This window comes from Rhinolophus ferrumequinum, chromosome 16 (genome assembly GCF_004115265.2).
Source record: "Rhinolophus ferrumequinum isolate MPI-CBG mRhiFer1 chromosome 16, mRhiFer1_v1.p, whole genome shotgun sequence".
Taxonomy (NCBI): Eukaryota; Metazoa; Chordata; class Mammalia; order Chiroptera; family Rhinolophidae; genus Rhinolophus; species Rhinolophus ferrumequinum.
Window position 1 is genome coordinate 32,509,488 of NC_046299.1, and position 21,596 is coordinate 32,531,083.

At 34.9% G+C, this 21,596-nt stretch overlaps 1 protein-coding gene across 6 annotated transcripts in view; it reads right to left on the reverse strand.

The window, feature by feature from the left end:
- The window catches only part of LOC117036344 (lipase member K-like), a 36,734-nt gene that overhangs the window by 14,001 nt on the left and 1,137 nt on the right, over nucleotides 1-21,596 (reverse strand). For 2 of the 6 annotated variants that reach the window (XM_033131190.1, XM_033131184.1), the window contains exons 2-6: nucleotides 8,640-8,755; nucleotides 6,482-6,596; nucleotides 4,662-4,860; nucleotides 3,253-3,362; nucleotides 2,114-2,250 (exon numbers count right to left, since the gene is read on the reverse strand). In XM_033131190.1, coding sequence (XP_032987081.1) covers nucleotides 2,114-2,250; nucleotides 3,253-3,362; nucleotides 4,662-4,860; nucleotides 6,482-6,596; nucleotides 8,640-8,744 — 666 coding nt within the window. In that variant the 5' untranslated portion in view covers nucleotides 8,745-8,755. Of the gene's footprint in view, nucleotides 1-2,113; nucleotides 2,251-3,252; nucleotides 3,363-4,661; nucleotides 4,861-6,481; nucleotides 6,597-8,639; nucleotides 8,756-16,005; nucleotides 16,115-19,803; nucleotides 19,836-21,596 lie in introns of all 6 variants that reach the window. The other 4 variants (XM_033131188.1, XM_033131187.1, XM_033131186.1 and 1 more) reach the window with 4 other exon arrangements.

Consider the following 21,596-nt stretch of genomic DNA (forward strand, 5'->3'; position numbering starts at 1 on the left):
GTCTATATGTCTGTTTTTATGCCATCCCAGGGATTAATGCCACTTGATCATGGTATATAATTCTCTTAATATACTGTTGAATTCAATTTGCAAATATTTTCTTGAGGAATTTTGCATCTATGTTTGTCAGAGACATTGGCCTGTAATTTGCTTGTAGCATCCTTGTCTGACTTTGGTATCAGGGTAAGACTGGCCTTGGAAAATGAGTTTGGAAGTGTTCCTTCCTCTTCAATTTGTGGAAAAGATTTGAGAAGTATTGGTATTCTTTGTTAAGCTTCATCAGCTGAGGTCAACAGTGGTGAAGACTGCAGGGATCTTCAGTGGCCATAAGTATGGAGGTCCTGCTAGTGGCCGTGGTGGCTAGAGATAGTGAGGTCCTCAATGGTGAAAGCTGCTGATATCCTTCTGTTCTTCTTTGCCCAGGGGAAGAAGCTATAGCTCTGGGTATCCTTCCTGGTTCTAGGTCTGGTGCACTGGCACTCAGAGTGGCAGCAAAGTCAGGGTCCTGGGTTCAGGTACATGCACAGAAATACCACAGTACCTGGGTTAGGGCATAGGTGCACTTGCTGCGGTGGTGGTGCCAGTGTCTGAGGTGTGGGAATGCACAGATCTATGTAATTGGGGTCTGGGTCTCTGGTGCTTGCTGCCCTGGGGTGTGACTTAGGCCCTGGGGTGCGGGAAGAATTTGGGGGACTCAGCAGCAGCATGGGCCCAGAGATGCAGTGATAGGTTAGGCCCAGGATGCAGGGTGCAGCAGCAGCATGCCCTGGGGATGGTGGATCAAAGCCCAAACTCTGACCCCAGGGGGCAGATGTGGAACAGCAGCAGCTTGCCTCTAACGATCCTAGGATGAAGCTGCAACTCAGGATCCAAGGGGAGAATACACCACAGGCATGTCAAAAGGTGTGGAAGGTTGAAGCAGAGCTGTGCAAATTGAGAATAGAAAGATCCCACTATCTCAAAATCTCTCTTAACTGTGTGGCAAGGCTGAACTAATAGAACAAGCAGTCCAGTGTTGTTTACACAATATTGTGGGATGAGGCTGGACTGAATCTCTATGGTATAAGAGGCCCAAGTACTAAGAGGGAAATATATTTTCCATGTTGTTCAGTAGCTTTAATGCTGCTATTTTTTCTAGGTTATATATAGGCACAGAATTGACTCACCATAGGTTAATTTTCTTATCTCTCATCCATCAAAATCCCTGGCTTCTATAAAAATTGTCTCACTTTTATCTGCTTTAAGTGAAATAACTGATTTTAATTAAGCTCTATGATTATCTTCTTTTTCCATGGGAGAAGTCCATTTTAATATGTAACAGGAAAACACACCAACCCATAGACGGATTTTCCTCGACTGAGTAAATGAGTGGCTTAGTTAACTGTCAGCTAGCAGAAAAAATCTGGGGTCAGAGATATTGCCTAGGTTTTGAGGAGCTGACAGACAGGAAGTCTGTGAAGTGAGAGCAACTGAGCAAGGTTGGACTTTCAGTGATGGGGGAAGGTGTGTTCTATGACAGCGATAACAATAGTTGACATTTATTAAAGGCTTACAATGTGGAAGACCTGGCTCTTAGGGATTTACGTGCACTGTGATCTCACTTAATCCTCCAAGCAGCCCCGTGAGTAGGGACTATTATTATCCCCACTTTACAAATGAAGAAAAAGGTTCATAGAACAGTTAAGGTCTTGACCAAATTTACCCAGCTAGCGAGGATACAACCCCATGTATGCCATCTGGCTTCAAGTTGTGATCTCAGCTACTACTCAGTACTGCTCCTGAGAAACGAGGGGCCACTGGAGAGAAATTTAGCCTACTAAATTAAACAAATCAGTTGATCAAATTAGCGTTTGATTTATCTCTAACTGAGGAGAGAATACATGGGAGAGAAGACACTGACGAAGACAACAGGGTTACTGGCATCAGCGTGAGCTCCCTGAATGCTGTTGGTAAAACTGCTCATCATCAGTAAACCTACATGGATAACCTCAAGCACCTGCTATAGTCTCAAAGGTTTGTAGAATGTCATTTGTCTCGGGTTTTCTTCTGTTGAAATCAGTAGAAATAAAGCTAGTTTTAGTTACTACAGGTTTAAACTTGCGAAGTCACATACCTTGACGGCTGCTCTGGAAAGATTTGTTAATTTTCTCATAGGACTTCGGGTGTATTTCACCGTAGTGACTGGAGCCAATGCAAAAAATATTTTAATCCTTTTAGCCAGCTCTGGATTTGTAGAGAATGCTATGAAAGCTGAAAGGGTAGATGACACTAGTTTATAGATTGAAAACAATTCTTAATGTATTTTCAATGATAACAAAAAGTATTATAGTTATATTAAAAACAAAACAACAAAACAAATAAAAAACAACTCAGAGTAAGTACTATACAAATAGTATATATCCCTACAAAGGGAAGGATTTTCTATATATATATATATATATATATATATATATATATATATATATATATAAAACTTAAGGTATTCTTTGACATTATCACCATTACAAAGGATTTCCACATCCAGCCATTTGTAAAATATGGATGATACTGGTTTCAAATATTTATAGTTTCTAATGTGAGAACATATGTAAGATGCATAGTATAGTACAGGCACATAAAGACCTAATTTATAGCAGAAACCTGTTTAGGATTAAGATACAGAAAAAAGACTGGTGGAAATGCTGTTGGTATTGATGAGGTCTCTAAATGAATGGGGAGCAGTGAAGAGAGTGAAGTGTCGCATGGCACTGTCCACATGGTCCCATCCACATCCAGGCTACCCCGGTGCATTCTGGGAACTAAAAGTCACACTGATTGTGGCACATAATCACCGGGATTTGCAATTCTTTGCTTTTTTTTTTTTTTTTTTTTTTGGTGTTCTGATTAGACTACAAGCTCTTTAATGGAAATACCATAAATTTTTTTGGTATTTCAGAGACAAATACCATATTTGTCTCTGCTTCCCCAGCATCTAACCCAGTGTCTGACAAATGTTTATTGTGTACACAAATGGATAATTCTCTCTCCTTCAGGTTTATCGATCAGTTTCTAAATTCAGCCCTAGGGAAAAAAAAAAATCTCTGTTGTCAGGATCCTCATTTTATTTACTCTTCAGAAACCAGCCATAGGAAATGGTTTCCCGCCTCAAATGCCCTAGCTAGAGACTGGACAGAAGGAAGAAATCCTGACCCCTTTCATGAATATGGAAGAAGATCCTCTGACACTCTCAGATCACACTTGCCCCAAACATACCGATGGTGGTTCCTTGAGAGTGGCCCACATAGTAGAGTCTCTCTTGTCCAGTTTTCTCTACAATGAAATTGATTGTGTCTGGGAGGTCGTATTTAGCCATTTCATCTAAACTACCAAAGAAAAAGAATAAGAAAATTTGAAAAAAATATCTCCTTGCTAGGCCTGCAATATTTAAACACATTCATTGTAGACATAGATACCTAGATTTTAAAATATAAGACGAGAGTCAATATGTGATATTATGCATCTCTGTAGCTTTTGAGGATGTTACCTTGATTGCAAGAGTAAAAGTGTTAGGAAACTGGAATCAGAAAAATCTGACTTGCAAAGGCCTGCAAAGGCTTTTCCTCTAAGGCTAGTCATATTTCACTTGACTCTATAGCAGATTTACCAAATTTCCTTAAAGGAACAATTACTGGAATGCTATTTAAAAAAAAAAAAAAACACAAAATAAAGCAAACAGATTTGCAGACATTAGCCCAGAAAGACTGAATCAGAATTTCCAAAAAAGATGCCTGGTCATCTGCATATTTATCAATCATCTCAGGTTCTCCTTTTTGGGAAAATACTCACCTAGGGAATCATGTTATTTCCAATAGAGCAATGATACAACTGCACTGGGGTGTGGAATTAGGACATGCAAATGGCTTCGAGGAATAAGGCAAAAATGAGGCCAAGGAACAAATGGCTTCAGTGACATTCAAGATATAATTCTTAGCTCCTATACAAGTACAGGGGTTTGCCCCTGTGCCCAAGCAGGCCTGGCTCCTAGAGCCAGCAGCATCCCAGGGGCTGGGGCTGGCAAAGTCTGCTCTTTCATACTTCTAGCATCAGGCTTTCTCTTTATGTGCCCAAGACCTGATGCCAGGGACAGGTTCTAGCACTGCCAGTCTATGGAGGGCAGAGTCCCTTTGCCACTCAGTGAGTAAACATTTGCGTGGCATCTATGCACAAGGATAGGCTCACTCTTGGCTTATCATGAATGCCTGGTTCTCAGGATTTTGAACTAGAACTTTGTTTCTGGTCCCATTGCTCAATCACTTTCATTTTTCCTCTTTAATAAGAGTCCCATGTCAACTTCCCTTGGGGTCCACATGGACAAAGTGGTAGTTCTGGAATTAACCTTTCTAAAGTTGACCTTTGCATTTTGATTTTGATTTTTTTTTTTTTTTTTGGCATATATACTTTGCACACACACACCACCACCAGCACCACCAAGTGGGGCTTTTTAAACAAACATCAATGCAATAAGGACATTTCTGTGAAGAAAGCCTGGGTAAAAGGAAATGTTTGTTTCCTTCTTGGGGATTCCACTAAATGCACTTGGATAGAAAGGGAAAAATCACAGGGTGTTCATCTATATAAATAAGCAAAGTACATACTATATTCATTACTATGTATCTCCTTACCTGAAGGCCCAGAATTCTGGTGATTTGGTTGAAAATTTCAAGTGTTTTCTGGACCAAGTATTTCCGCGGCTGTTCCCCATCCACACATCATAACCATTATCTGCGAGAAGGAAAGCCAAGCTGCTGTTGGGTGGGTTGCAAACCCAGTTACTGGCAGATGCAACTAAGCCATGTTGCAAATATACAACAGGTCTTGAAGCTGCAAAACACAGGCAACAAGAATTTAATGTCAGCTTACTCCGAATCAACAAGAAAATTCTCTTTCCTCCCTTCCTGTAGTATAGAAGAGAGGTTAAGAGATAAAATTTGGCACAAGGCAAACCTAGGTTCTCCTCCTTTCTGAACTACTTACTTGGGAAAATTACTTATCTTCTCTGTGTCTTATTTTTCTCTTTGTAAAATTTGTATTATTTAATGTATTGTGTTGTTCTGTAGGTGCTGAAGTCAGATTGTCCTGGTTCAAAATCTATTCTACTATGTCTTGACCCTTTTGTGCCTCTGTTAACTTATCTGTATAATGGTAATAATAACACATTATCTCATAGTGTAGTTCATAAAAATTAAATTAGAATTAAAACACATAAAAGACAGTCTAGCACAATAAATATTGGCCCTATTATTATTCATATTAATAACACTTTATTTCTTAAGAAGTGTCTGATAGCAAAACTAAGTCTTTCTCAAAATAACAAAAACCATGAAAATACTATTTGTTGAATGCCAGGAACTATGCTAGATTTTACACACATTGCTTAATTTAATTTGCATTTTCAGAAAGCAAAATGCACAGTTTTAAATGAAATGTTATGCAATGTAAAATTGTTAATTTGATATAAAAGTCCTATTCATAATGTAGAACTGGAAAAATTTGACTAAGAAACAGAAAAGAAAAGGAAAGAAGTGGGGAAATGGTTTGAAAACACAGAGAAAAGAGAAGTGATTAGTATTTTTGTCTTCTATCATTTGTGATAATGTGTTCATATCTCAGGACTCTCTCTCTTCAGCCATCTGGAAGCGAGGAACTATGATCTATATCCATTTATCCACCTTTTCAGAGCACAGAAAGCACAGGTAATACGAATCTTCTAAAGTTAAGTACTGCCAAATACCGTGGCAGTTATAGCCCTCAGCCCCTCTGATCTGAGCCCTCAGGCTGCTTCTCATCGTAGAGTCAGCTTTCCCTGTCATGCATTTTGTCAGCTACTTGGCAGAAATCATGACATAAAAGTTTATGGAAACAAAATTCTCATGAGTATTTACAAAGATACTGGGTTATTTGGGTGGAATAGACAGGTTCTATTAAGTCAACACCAATTCATTACCCTCTCTTTTCAGAAGTCTAGGTTTTCTCTTTCAATAATTAACCTTTCTATATTGGGAAGTTTGTTATACAATACTCCAAAGAATAAAAGGAGCTATGAAATCAGGGGAGTAAAGAGTTTTTGCCAAGTGGATCCCTCTTTTCTCTACAGATGTCAACCTGTGCCATAGGGAGCTAGAAATAGCTCCTTAACTAACTTTAAATATAGAACTAATAGGGTTAGATTTACTTTAAAAAAAATTCCACTGACTTGGGTGGAGAACTAATGACAAGTGCAGGAGAAGAGAATGGACTAAATAAACAGTGTACATGAAAGCGCTTTAAAAATTCCAAAGGGTTATAATACAAATGAAGTGGAGTAGCAGCGGCAGAGGTGATTTCCCTCCTCTACCAAAAGGCACTGGGCTCTGTTTCAGAACAGAAGCTGCCTTGCTGTTGTCAGTACATCTAGGAATCTCTATTTTAGGCAGTATTCCTTTCATAACAAAATACATCCTACCGTTTCTCAGACATCGTCTTCCATGAGGAATCCTGTAAGTTCTGAGGACATACTCATCTTTGGTCACAACATCATACTCTTCATAAGGATAACCCCAGTAGGCAATAATCTGGCTCTGAAAAAGAGGAAAGGAAAAATATCTACCTTCATGACGTATGTACTCTTGATTTTTATACAGCCTTGCAATATAATACTTTAAGTCACAACCTACTCTTTGTCTATGCATCGGGACAGAATTATAGCAGGAAAAACAGGAAAACTTGAGGAGGGTTTCAAAAGGACGATGCACGCAAAGGCAAGACTGGGAAACTACACGTCCTGGTTTGCTTGGCCTGACATTATCAGTGTACCCTAGTCCATTCTCAGAATCTTAAGACAAAAAGTTATCTGCTCATCTAATGAGGGAAACCAGGGGCAATGGTGCAGTACTCTGTGGCTAGTAACAAGTGAGCTGCTACCAACCTTCTACCTGAAGGGAGATGAGAGGAAGTGGTCACCAGAACCAAAAGAAGAAAGTCAAGGAGACAGGGCCACATTGAGAAGAGCTGTAACCTTTAGCAGAGAGAGACAGCCTGCCTAAGGTGACCTCATGGAGGGAGTCAGAGCAATATATCAGCTGATGTCATTCTCCTCCCTCCTTCTGATCTCCTGCTCAATATTTCCATTTGCTGAACTGAACTGAAAACCAAAGATCAAGGGAGTGTGTTGACCTGGTTCTCATAGCTCCACCTCTTGGAGAGAGATTAAGGTGTAAAACAATACATAGCGGATCTAGAGGGATAAACAGAAGACATCCCAACCACAGATATATAAGGAAAAGGAGAACTACTGTTTATTGGTCACTTTCTGCATAGAAGATGGTTTATATCTCCGGTTTTATTCATCTTTACAAATGGCCTTTCAGCTAGAATTATAACCTTTTTCCAGTTGAGAAAACTGAATATCAGAAAGATTAATAATCTGAGATTGTACAACTAGGAAGAGATAAAGACAAAATTAAAGTCAAAGTAAGTTTAGTTCCAAAGCACATGTCCTTGCTACAATATTATGCATTTGCCCATGCCAGGCACAGAAGAGGTGTGTATACATTACGGGGCTATATAAAGCAGTGGTTATGAGCCCAGATTCTAGAAACAAACAGCATGACTTTAATTCCTCTTCTTAGCTACATATTAACTTTGGGAAAGTTACTTAACCTTTTTGTGCCTCATTTCTCTCAGCTGTAAAATAAAGATAAGAATAGTATCTTTTCACAGATTTGTTATGAGCATTATACATAAAGAATCTTGAACAGTGACTGGCACAAAGTAAGTGCTCTATTATGTTTATTATTCTTATCATTGTAGAATAATTAAGAGCCAAAAGTTCTTAAGGGAGAAGAAAATGTGTGTGAATATGGGAGAAAGAGGAAAATTTGGATGTGAAGGCATATATTCAGACTGTGAGTTTAGCAGTGTGGTAGGAGGTTAGGGATTCCTGCTGGATACTTGAAAGAGAAAGAAGAAGAGACACTAATTGAAAAACTTTGACAGTTCTATTATTAAAGATTATTAAAGTTCTAATACAAATGGGAGTGGGTGAGGACATCAATGGTGAACAATGTATACAGGAATATGGAGCATACCATTAGAATGAAGCTTATAGTAGACATTTGTCATTTGTCGTGTTTTTGTTTTTTGTTTGTTTTTTTTTGCTTAGCACTCTTCCACTCCATTGTATTTCTTTCTGTTATGTTCCAATGCACCTCTAGTATGAATTCTTACGGGTTAAGATACTTTGGGTTAAAAATAACGGGAACCAACTCTGGTTCACTAAACTAAAAGAGTACACTCATATAGCTCACAAATCACAGAACCTGCCCTAGAAAAAGCCTCAGGAAGAACTCAAGGATACTCTATAGAGATCATCAGTATGACTCTGACTCACAAACCTTGTCTTCAGGAAGCCATCATCAGATGGCAGCTCAAACTACCAGGAGAGGGAATATTACTGCCCCAACATTGGTCTGGTCTTTCAACTCTTAGTTAGCCATGCCAAGGAACAAGGTAGGAGGCACAGATTTAGATTTGTTGAAAACTGGACAGATACACCAATTACATCTAAATGATGTTAAATGAATAATTCCTTATCTTACTTTTTTTCTTAATGAATGACTTACAATATTCATATTAGCTTCAGGATTTGTGACTTTTCCTTTCTTGTGAAAACCATATAGAGGTCCAAGAAGAAGCACCCAGCATGCTGCTGCTAAAAGCTGCCACATTTCGGGTCTGCCTGGGAAAGGAAATATTAATATATTTGTCATCAAAGAGAATTCTAAAAGTGAAATTTGGTGTAATCTTTCTATAATACTACTGTAGGAGGAAGCAGAAACATATTTCTAGTTTGTACTTTAACAAGTAACATACTTAATTATTCAAGACTCATCCCATGAAAAATCTGAAATGGTGACCTTTTAGTAAGAAAAGAAAGAAGAAAGAAAGGAAAGAAAGAAGGAAGAAAAGAAGAAAGGAAGAAACCAACATCAATTAAGTGTCCAATAGATAATTGGACAAAAGAAAGGAATTCATAATCTGCAGAAAAAGAAATATAATGGCCAATATATTAATAAAATCACACTTGGTAATTTTAGTCATCAGGTAAATTAGTATTTTTCTTCTGTTGGTGGGAATGAGCATTGGTACAGTCTTCATAGAAAGAAATTTATTAACACGTATTGCAAATTTTAAAATATTCATACCCTTTACTCAGTCATTCTAATTCCAGGAGTCTATCCAAAAAGAAAATAATGTATAAGTATTACGTATAAAATTATTTCATATATCTTAGTATAGTAAAATTTGCCAAAATAAGAAATTGGTAAAATAAATTATAGGTGAGGAAGAATGGAATTATTTAGACACCAAGTAATGTTTATGTGTGATATGTGAAAGTTCTATTATATCATATTAAGGGAAAAAACAATGTAAATTGTGCATATATTTTGAGCTCAATGATAAGACAAATTACAAAGAGAAAAAAAAGAGTAAGCACCGAATTTTAATTAAGATTATTTCTAAATGGTGAATATTTGGATGATTGTTTTTTCATTTTAAAGGATTTTCCATACTTTCTAAATTTTCTGTATCCAGTATTTCTTTATCATAAGAAAGAAGTTATTTTCAAATAGAAATGATGAAAATTGTGAAAATTATGGAGGTTAAAAATATTATGTGTAGTCCCCATTTGGCTTTGAAACTAGGTTTAATAACAAACAACAAACAACTGCAAAAATAACAGAAGTGAGCATTTTGCAGGAGACCTCCCATTTACTATTATCTTTACAAAATGAAGATCTTTAAATTATGTCAGAAAGCACTCTGTCTGCTAATCTGTTCTGTTTTCTTCTATGAAGAGATAAAGACAAAATTTAAGCCAAAGCAAATTTAGCTCCAAAGCATATGCCCTTATTACAGAATTATGCATTTGCCCATGCCAGGCACACACTGTATATGTAGGGTGCCAAAAAAATGTATACACATTTTAAGGAAAACTATTAAAATTGTAATACAATGAATGATGCTAGCATTCATTTGATTAATGCTATTTTTTGAGCAAACGTCATACTACACATTGCTGACGTAATTCAACTTCGAAAAGTAATACACCGTTAATATCTCTTAAAATGTGTACATTTTTTTGGCACCCCCGGTATACAGTGGGGCTATATAAAGCAGAGCAGTCACTCTTCTCTCCTGTTTTTAATACCACTTCCCCCACTTCTTTCTTTTTTCCCCCCTTTCTTACTCAAATTGTTCCAATTCTCCACTGTGAATAGGATTTTTATATCAAGTTAACTTATAAAAAAGATGACAAAACTTACCCTGCAGGAAATGTATGCCTTCACTATTCTATTATAGAAAATTCTATGAATTCCTCTCTTGAATTTGTCAAAGTTATAATCTCTGTTGACAATATGTATTAATATAAATAATCTATACCATAATTAATATGAATAATAATTATGAATTATGTAGTAAATATATAATTTTATATTAATATATTTATATATAACTAATATTGATTAATATAGCTTAATTCTAGTAAATGACTATGGTAGTGATAATAACAACAACAACAATAATTATTATTATTACAACTATGTGTTGAGCACCTACTATGTGCCAAATAATGTGGCAGATATACATTATCTCATTTTACTCTCAAAATAATCCCAAGGGATAAGAAATATTATCCCCATTTTATTTCAGATGAAACTGGGTCTTAAAGAGGTCAATTCATTTGACTGAGGTCTGATAGTGATGGAACTCGAGTCTGAATTCAGGTTGCCTGACTCTAAAGAAACCGTTCCTAAGCACATGGTCTTAGTCCATTCAGAATAGACTTACTAGGGTCCTCTGGCTGCTCTGTGCCTGATTTGTATTACCTATGGCCCATAGACTTCTGGCATCATAATCACCATAAGAAACAATGAAGACTCTTAGAAACCAGTCAGCGAAACCAAAAGGGAATCTATGGGGGCGTGACTATGGATCTGCAAATTAAACCATTATCTCAAGTGATTCATATGCATTCCAATGTGTGAAAAACAACTGGACTGACAAGATTCCACAAGAAGAGAAACTGTTTCATTTTCATTTGTCTCTCTGAGACCTAGCATGGAGGTTCCTATAAGTGTTTGTCAAGTAAATAGATGAAAGAATGAATGAATGAGTACATCATTTAATCTTAAAGATTGTCCCAAATTGACTCACTATTTTGTATCATATCTTTCTTGCCTGCTTTCATTTCACCCCACTTCATTGGTCCTCTCTAACAACAGGCTTTGAGAGTTGATTATGTCCTCAGGTCAGGACTATCTTATGGGAAGGCAGTAAATAGGGCAATTTTTCAAAATTGGTTTTTCTCTCTTAAGACACTTAGATGCTCCAAATTCTGCTGAGTGGCATTTGAGGCCTCTGAGTTACAGTAACTTACAGTTACTGGCAAGTGAACCTGGAGCCCCTGTGTTCGAGCAGATCCAGCTCTCTTCTGAAACGGAAGAACTGGAGAGCCTGTGGGGCTTGTACTGATGCAGGGGAGAAGGGCTAGGTGGCTAGCACCACGTGCTGCTTTTACAAAGAGCTCGAGTCTAATCCCAATGGATGGCACAAGAGTGCACTAGTCATTACAGGGCATGTTTTGTAGCCATGACATAGAGCCCACTCGGCTGCTTTGGTTCCATTCTTCTGTGTAATGGATCTTGATATAGAAGGGTGACACACACAGGCAAGAGGAATCTGCGTTCCATTTTGTAAAGAGTGGCGGGTCCTAAGCGAATAGCCTTTCTTTAGTTACTTCTCATCAGGGGTGTGTTTACCTGCTCTGCCCTATCTGAGTCTCACATTATTAACTGTAATTGTTGGGTAAGGCCGCCTAATTCAAGTATCAATCCTTAATGATACTCCGACATCCTCTTATTTCATTGATCTGTTTCTATGATAGCTCCCTGATGAATGTGCCCCACATTGATATACTGCTGTTTCACATTACGGATGTAAGGATGTTAGACTAAGAAGAGAACAGACATAAATCCAAGAGACTCTCAGTTCTTAAAGGTGAGGCCTTTAGCCTAAAGGACCCAGACAAAATCTATATAGGTTATATTGGTTTATCACTCTAAGTCAACATTTCACACCGTTTTTCTATAAAACATGACTCTCATAAGATGCTATTTGTAAGAAGAGCTCATAATAATACTTACCTGGGGGTTTGGCTTCAGATAAATAAAATGATAAACAATGTTTATAAAACATCCAACAATGCTTGGTACTCAACAAATGGAAGCTATTGTTATAGCATACCTTTTATTAGTCAGGGATTATTTCAGGTATGTATGGCTTGGCCACCTGACTGCTCCATAAGCTTCTTAAAGACAAAAACCACATTTTATACTCTGCCTGTGTTTACAACTTTCATATCTCTCACCTCTTTGGCTAGATATGGTACAATTCTTGGAATTGAATTGCGAATAAATGACAGGCTATTTTACATTAACATCTCTTCTCAAATAGGAACACATAAGAACAGTTAAGAATTTCTGTTTGCTTCTAACTTCTCCCATGAATTCTCATTTTTTACTATATAAAGTACCTTACCTGCTTAATCTACAATTCTTATACCATAGATTGAGCATCCATATGCTTAATCATCACAATTATTATTTCTCCACAGGTAGAAAGTGTCAGTTTAGGAAGTGAACAAGATTCATTTTACTCCATGAGTTTTCATTTTACTCCATGAGTTTTACTCACTGAGTTTTGCTTCCTTTTGCAAAATTATTCTATAATGAAATTTTCTCAAAGTATTGATAGATATTAGAAAGTTTGGACAGAATGTAACTCAGTAAAAGATCAGAATAGATGAGTGATTTTGCCTTAAAAGATTTTAGTATAAAATTCTTATCAGTGACAAAATTGAAAATGGGAGAGGGCCTAGAAATACGAAGCCATGCTATGTATGCAGGGTGCTTGACAACTAAATAAAAGATATAAGATAGAGTGAGTATGAACACGCACAATAAATTGTAAATAAAGTGTATGATGTTCTCAGAGCCAGTAAGAGATAAGATGATTGGGATGAAAATTATATCTATGAAAGCCAAGTACAATTTTAGTAAGAGATATATAATCATATCTTCCCTGTCTGTGATGAATACTTTTTTGTTTCATCTTTTATTCACTAATGAGCTCAGAGGATGAGAAAATAAATGTAGGAAGAGAGAGTGAGTGGGAGGAAAAAGGGCAATTATATCATAAATTTACACACACAAACAAAAATTCTAGGCCATGGTGGTTTCATTGGCAAATATTTTATTTAACATATAAGGAAGAAATTACTAAAATAAAAAAGAAAAAATCCCTCAGAAATAGAAAAGAACATTTTCACAACTAATCTTATTGAAAATGACCTAAATAGCCAAAATATATTTTCAAAACAAACAAAGTTGCATGACTTACACTACCTGATTTCAGGACTCAGTATAAAGCTACAGTAATCAAGAATGACTATGTGCTAGTGTCATAAAGATAAATATAGAGTTCAACGAAATACAATAATTAGTCCACAAATAGACACATACATAAATGGTCAATTGATCTGGGGCAAATCTTCCAAGGTAATTAAACGGAAAAGAATCACATGTTCAAAAATGGTGCTAGAATCATGCAAAAAAAAAAAAAATCAATCTCAAACCCTAATTCACACCATTCACGAAAGTCAAAAGTAAATCATTGATCTCAATGTAAAAACTAAAACTATAAGTTTGGAAAAAACACAAAAAAAGTCTTTGTGATTTTGGAATAGGCAAAGATATCTTAGGGCACAAAAATCATAAAAAAAAAAGACAAATTTGCCTTCATCAAAAATAAAAATGTGTATTGCTGAAAAGACATCATTTAGAAATTTAAAAGTGAAGACATAGACTTAGAGAAAGTATTTGTAAAACAAGCATCTGACAAAGAAATTTTGTCCAGAATATATAAGATCTTTTACAATTCAATAAGAAGTCAGATGGCCAATAATAAAATGGACAAAAGCTGTGAACACTTTACAAAAGAATATATGCAAGTGACTAATAAGTACATGAAAAGGTGTTCCATATCTTTAGTCATAGGGAAAAGCAAATTAAAACTATAATGAGATAGCTCTTTCCAGTCACTATAATAGATACAGTTTAAAGAAAACAATTGTTAGCAAGGAAGTCGTACAACTAGAACTCTCATGCATTGCTGGTAGAAGTGCAAAATGGTAAACACTAGATAAAACAATTAGCTATCAACTTATAGAGTCTCATAGAATTAAATATGCAATGTACAATAACCACACGATTCATATTTTCCAATCTTAGGTATTTACCAAGAGAAATGAAAACATAAGTCTATAAGATTTTTAAACAAATATTCATAGCACCTTTATTCATAATTGGTTCCAATTAGACATAACTCAAATGTCTGTCAATAATGGAATGGATAGATAGATAGTGATATATCCAACCAATGAAATACTACTCAACAATAAAAGAGGAACAAACTATTATACATACCACATGGGTTAACCTCAGAAACATTATTCTGAGCAAAAGGAAAAAGTCAGACACAAAAGAGTACACGTAGTATGAGTATATTTATATGGAATATTAGGAAAAAAATAAATACTAATATATAGTAATAGAAATTGGATCAAGGGTCCTGGGGCTAGGTGCAAAGAAACACGAGGAAATTTCTAGGGTGACAGAAATGTTTAATATCAAGATTGATCTTATGATTATTACATGGGTTTATTTATTTTGCAAAACATAAATTGTACACTTATAATGGGTAATTATGTTACAATATGCAAGTTATGACCTCAACAAAGTTATTGAAAATAAAAAGAAGAAGCAACCACAGTGGTCCAAGATCTTTATATGTTATTTCCATTCACTCCTTTTCTCAAACCTCAGTCTCCCTGGGATAATTGTTTAAAATACTCGAATCTTCAACTCTTATCTCTGAGATTCAAAGATAAAGAGTAAGACTCCAGGGCTGCATTTTTAACCATTACCCAACCGGTGAATATTGGATATAGGTGGTGGAGCATTCCTTGTATCATTTCATTTCTTTTAAAGACTATCAGCATGACTACATTTCATGGAATTTTCAATAATTTAACATTAAAAGTTACAGACTAAAAATCTTATTCAAAAGAAGTTGCCATCTTTCTGGATTCCTCTTTTCTGACCCTCAGATTTAAAAAAAATGGAATAAACTTCTTTACTCAAGAGAAAGAGAAATTACTGACCATTGTAGTACATCATCTAAAAGGTTTCTTCTCTCTTAATTTCTTCCTCCCTTTTTTTCTTTTTCCCTCCTTCCTTACTCCTTTTTCCATCTATCTCCCTCTTCCCCGCTTCCTTCTTCCTCCCCTTCCTCCTGATGAGGCAGGAAGAACCACATTAGCACTTTAGTTTTAAAGGGCTTCTAAATAAGACTATTCTCTCTGAGGTAAATGAACAGAAGAGTAGGTGGAAACAGCACAGATTAATCAGTTTTAGATACCGACAAAGGTTTCAATTAGGCTGAGCAGGTGCTTTGTGTTAATGAGAAGAGGAAAACAAACTTTGGCTCAAATGACTCATAGTGTGAAGCCTAGAATAATAAAAACACAAAGTCTGGTCTAATCAGAATATGGATGCTACAAAGACTATCTGAGGAACCGTACTGTATTTATAGCAAACACTTTCTTCGTTCACCATTTATAGGAATGTAGGCCATTAACGTAAGACACATGGTAGGTCCATAATATGGATTTGCTGAATAAATTTGAGAATGGTAAGTAGATAGATAAGACTTACTTGCTTTGTTACCAAACACTTTTGCTGTTGTCATTGCTGGTTTTAAATCTTTTTAGCTGAAACTATTACTAAACTGTCCATTTATTATCTATTTAAAAGTTGCAAAAAATATGATTTTAAGTGAATGTTTTCAGGTCATAATTACACTCACCCACAGTTTTACTGAGCGGTAACAGCTGTGTCCCTCAGAGCTGATGGAGTATTCTTCTTTCTGAAAAATTGCTCTTAATTTCCTCGTGGATAATTGGGTAGCCAAGATTCTTAGAATTGGAAATTAAATTAGCAAATAAAAGCTGATCAGTTTTGAAACTGGAAAATATATTTGACGAAACTCACTACCTTTTCCTAACAAAAAAAATTCTCAGCAAATTACAAGTAGATAGAAATTTCCTCAGTCAGTGGAAGGATTTGTTATAAGTGAATGCAGGAAAGTATCAGGTTATAAGGCCAATATGAAACACAAGTGTTTGACTTATGCTAACAAAAAATTCTGACAGAACAAAATTTTTAAAACATGAGTTAAATAGTATAAAAATAAAAAATAAGAAGAAATAAATTAAACAAAAGACCAGCAAGATCTTCACACTAAACTATCTTGAAAAAGAAGAATAAAGTTGGAAGACACATGATTTTAAGATTTACTCTAAAGCTACTGTAATTAAGACAATGTCATATTGACAAAAAGATTGAAAAAGATCCATGAAAAGAGTACAGTACAGAAATTGACCAAATTATATGTAATCTAATAACTTTTGATATAGGCTCCAATGCAGTTCAATGAGGAAAGGAAAATCTTTTCAACAATTATTTCTCCTGGAACAACTGAACATCAATTTTGAAAGAAAAAAAAACAACACCTTGATCCAGCTCTCAAAGCAGACCCAAAAATGTACTTGAGATGTATATTGCAAATCTAAACATAAAAACTAAACTATAAAGCTCTTAGAAGTAAACCGAAGATAATATGTTTACAAATTTGGGATAGACAACCAACTATAAAAGAAAAAAATGTCATAAACAAGACTTTATTAAAATAGAAAACTTCTAGTCATAAAAAAAAAACCATTAAGAAGGTAAAAAGCCAATTCACAGACAAAACGAAAATATTTCGGTAGATATCTGATAAAGTACTCATGTCTAGGAAATATCAAGAAATAAATAATAATGACATACAATTAAATTTAAAAATAGGCAAAATTCTTGGACATTTTTCAAAAGAAGATATATGAAGGGCCAATAAATATGAAAAGATGCTCAATATTGTTAGTCATCAGAAAAATAAAACTGAAACCCTCATGAGCTACGACTATATACCCACCAGACTGGCTAACATTAAAAAGACCAACACCACCAAATGTTTGAGAGAATGGAGCAACTGGGTCTCCTATATGTTGCTGATGGAAGTTTATATTACGACTGTTAAAAATGTAATATAAACTTATTACGTTTCTTAAACGTCAGTTTCTTAAGGTCAGTTTCTTAAAACCCTGTGAGACTACAATTCCATTTTTTTTCTTACTAGTTGCTTAAAGTAAAAGAAAATATAGGTCCATATAAAGACTTGTTTGCAAGATTGTTCATTGAAACTTTATTCATAATAATAAATTATTGGAAATAACCCAAATGTCCATCAATAGTAAAAGTGTCCCTTTTATTTACTTGTAAGTATCCCTTACTCTTATACACAGTTGTGTTATAGTTATTCAGTTGAACTCACTGACACATGCTACAACATAAATAAATCTTACAAACATTATGCTGAGCAAAAGAAGCCAGGCACAAAAGAATGCTTATTCTATCATTCTATTTCTATGAAGATCAAGAATAGGTAACAGGAATCTATTGTGATAGAAATTACAATAGTGTTTGCTTGGTGGTGGGGCTGACTGGAAATCTACAAGAGAACACTTCTAGTGTGATGGCGGTTCTCTATATCTTGACTGGGATGATTGCCAAGACTCATCAAACTGTACACTTAAGATCTGTGAATTTTAATGAATATAATTATAACTCAATTGAAAAGAAACTGGAAACTATGTAGCAAAGCAGGTATTCTCAATGATTACTAATGCTGGAATAAATTAATGCAACTTATTTGGTAAACACTATTGCTGTAATTACCAGGAATTTTTAAGAACATCCATATCTTATAGCCCAGAGGATCCACTCAATAAATTTACACTATATGAGGATACACTCTCAATTTGAAGGCGGGGGAGATCTTTTTGTACAAAATTGCTTTTATGATTTTATTCACAATAAATAAAGATTAAAGAGATTTTTCAACTATAAAGGATGCTTACACTATAATGCTGATTAAATATATCAGATAATTAATGAAATATTATAAGCAAAACATTAAAATGTTTATGAAGACTATATAATAACATGAAGACACACATAATATTATGTTAAATTGGAAAAAAAATTGTTGTTGGGGGGAAGAATTGTATATCCAAGCAGTTTTCATACTAGGGTATGCAATGACTTTCCAAGGAATACACAGGAACGGAAAGTTCTTAAAAAGTCAAATTGTAGATCTTTGACTCCCACATATACTCTTTCCTAAAATTGATATGACCTGAAACTTTCTAGGTTCAATCAGGTTCTCTTTTTCTAACTGGACAACAAAGGAAAAGCCTTCTCTTCTCTCCTGAACCTCACCTTGGCCAATTGTCTCAGGCTGTAAAACAGTCTGAGGACCCTAACAAAGGAACACTTGACAATATTGACATTGGTATTGGGAAAGGTATTGCTAATAAAGTCACAATCTTTCCCTGGAGCATTTAACCTCTGCTTATCAGTTTCTTCTAATTCTTTGCTTTCAAAAAATTGAAAAAGAATCTACTTGAGTGGTTAGGAGGTAAATCATTAAAAATAACTTTCTGAGGATGCATCACTGTGTGCATTCGTGACAGAGCTTCAGAAAGACTTAGAAGAATTGAATGACATTATGTAAACATGGTTTTTCAGCACTTACATCTGAAAGAATTGATGCTGATATCGATCGATAAATAATAATCTCTCTATCAATAAATAATTATCATCTATCAATAAATAATAATCATCACTGAGTATATGAATTAAAAGAAAAAGTTCCATTCAGGTAATTCAGAGAGTCATTGTTAATAAAATTTGATTTTAATGCTTAATAATTATTCATTAAACTTTTATTATATTTTTGATCCTTTGACCACTTGTATACTAATAAAAATTACAATGAAAGATAATTAAGCTTAAAAGAAAATGTAACCTTATTGTCACAAGAAATGAAAACAATTAAAATATTGATGTATATTCACTTTTTAGTTGCAAAGAAGGATCAATTGATCAATAAAAGACTTAGGCATACTAATATAATACATTAGGGCGTGTATTTATGGAACTATATAAAACACTTGCAAAAAAAAGTGGACTAGGAATATGAATTCAAGGTAAAAACCAAGATATAAAATTTCAATCTATTAAATAGGAGATTTTTTTCCCCAGTAGATGTTGTTAGGTATCAAATCTCTATTGGATATATATTTTTTAAACGTATAACAATTTTATTTTAAATTGTCAATATTTACAGTGTGCCTTGAAGTGCATCCTTTGCAACTATTTAAAATTATGATTAAAAATTTTATATGTCAGCATAAATATTTCTAAGTATTTATGGAATTTTGCAAAATTTGTTTGGAGCTATAGAAGCCAAAACAATTTTTAAGCAACTTACAGATATAATTACAATTTTATTTTTAAAATATCTCAAACAAATAAACAAACCAAAAAAAGGATGACTTTCAAAAAGACTGGAAGGATTACTCCAAAATAATAATAGTTATAAATGAATACTCAGAATAAAAATTATCCCTCTTCTAATTTACTTATTGATCAATGAATTTATTAGGGTCAATTACTCTTATAATAAAAATATACTTAAGACATTTAGAAATAATTATGTTACCTGGAGTGACGTTTTCCTCGATTCTTGTTTTCCTGAAGGAAAGAATTCAGTTAAGAGTTTGTGCAGCACAAAACAGCTCTATTGTGTTTAGTAGTAAAAACAAGTACATCGAGACACGGACTGGACTGACCCAAGAGAAGGAAACAGGCTCCTTACATTGTATGAGGGCTTTTATTTCTAAAGGTAGAATTTCTCCCCATCTCCCTCTCTATTATCTTCCTCTTTCTCTGCTGAGGTGTCCCATCCTTCCTTCTGGTTCCCAAGATTGTTTCTCAGGATATAAGTGTGAACCCATCAATTTCCATGATTTATTTGAGAAGCTCATTAAAATGATCCTGAGAAGCAGGATGTATATTCTGATTAAGCGGGATTGTTTCCCTCCTTCTCTGGCATTTTTTTCTTCTTCTAACGACATATCTTGTTCTTAATATCTTGCTGAGCAAGCAAGGTGTTTGTGTCCCACATGAGAGCAGTTGCCAGGGGCCTCCTAACCTACCCTATCAATTAGGCATAAATTTTAACTCAATGACCTCTGAGTAAAGACCCTAGGAGTCTTCTTATGGCGTAAAGTCCACAAGTTCTAGTATTCCCACCACTAATAACCATTTATTTCTGCTGTTCTCTGCAGTTTTTGTTTATTATGGGATTTTTGTCAGTGATGCTATTGACTGGGTTTGCCAGAAACCGTTTTCTGTCAATTAAAACATTTTTGGTATCCGCCACATTTTCCCTTTTTATCTGATGTGTTCAATCTAAAACCCATAGGATGTTTACAAAAATTTAGATTTTACCTTGTCCTTACCTCAGCTTTCTCCTTCAGGAATCTCTGATAGTCTTGTCTCTTACCAAAGAACAGTGACTCACCACGTTACACAACTACTACCGTGTTTCCCCGAGAATAACAGCTAGCCAGACAATCAGCTCTAATGTGTCTTTTGGAGCAAAAATTAATATAAGACCCGGTCTTATTTTATTATAATATAAGACCGGGTCTTATATAATATAATGTAATGTAATATAATGTAATGTAATGTAATATAAAATGATATGATATGATATGATATGATATGATATAATATAATATAATATAATATATAATATAATATAATATAATATAATATAATACCAGGTCTTATATTAATGTTTGCCCCAAAAGGCGCATTAGAGCTGATTGTCTGGCTAGGTCTTATTTTCGGGGAAACACGGTAGCAAAGATAACCAGAATCTAGATCTAAATTGGTTCTGTTTTCTGAATTCTTCCACCCATAAAGTGAAAGACATAATGAACTAGAAGAATGAGGAGACTGTTAACAAGTGGATGGAATGAAATCATTACATAATAGGATATCCAGGCCTACAAATTTCAGATTTGAGGATTTAGCACCTTGTGTCAAAGAACAAAGATTGGCAGCTTTGATCGAATCTTCCAATAGGATTAAGAGGCCAATAGCTCTGTGTTCCAAGCCCAGAGGTAGCGGAAAATAAGAGTTTTAGGATGAATGGGGATTAAAGTGCTCAAGGGAGAAAAACACATAGCAAACAACTAGAGGGTCCTATATTTTCACGGCTCTTCTGCAATACTAAGGACGAAGTAATTGAACTCTGAAAAACTGTTGCTTCAAAGTTTAAAAAATAAACTGAAAACAGATAACAAAGGAGGAGCTGTGGAGAAAATAATTTTTCCCTCAATTTTTTTTACGAAGTAAAGAAAACAGAGGATAGGCTGGTGAAGGAACATTAAAGCAAGCTGTATTAGAGAAAAATGACTTCTTTAACACCATATTCCTATTCCC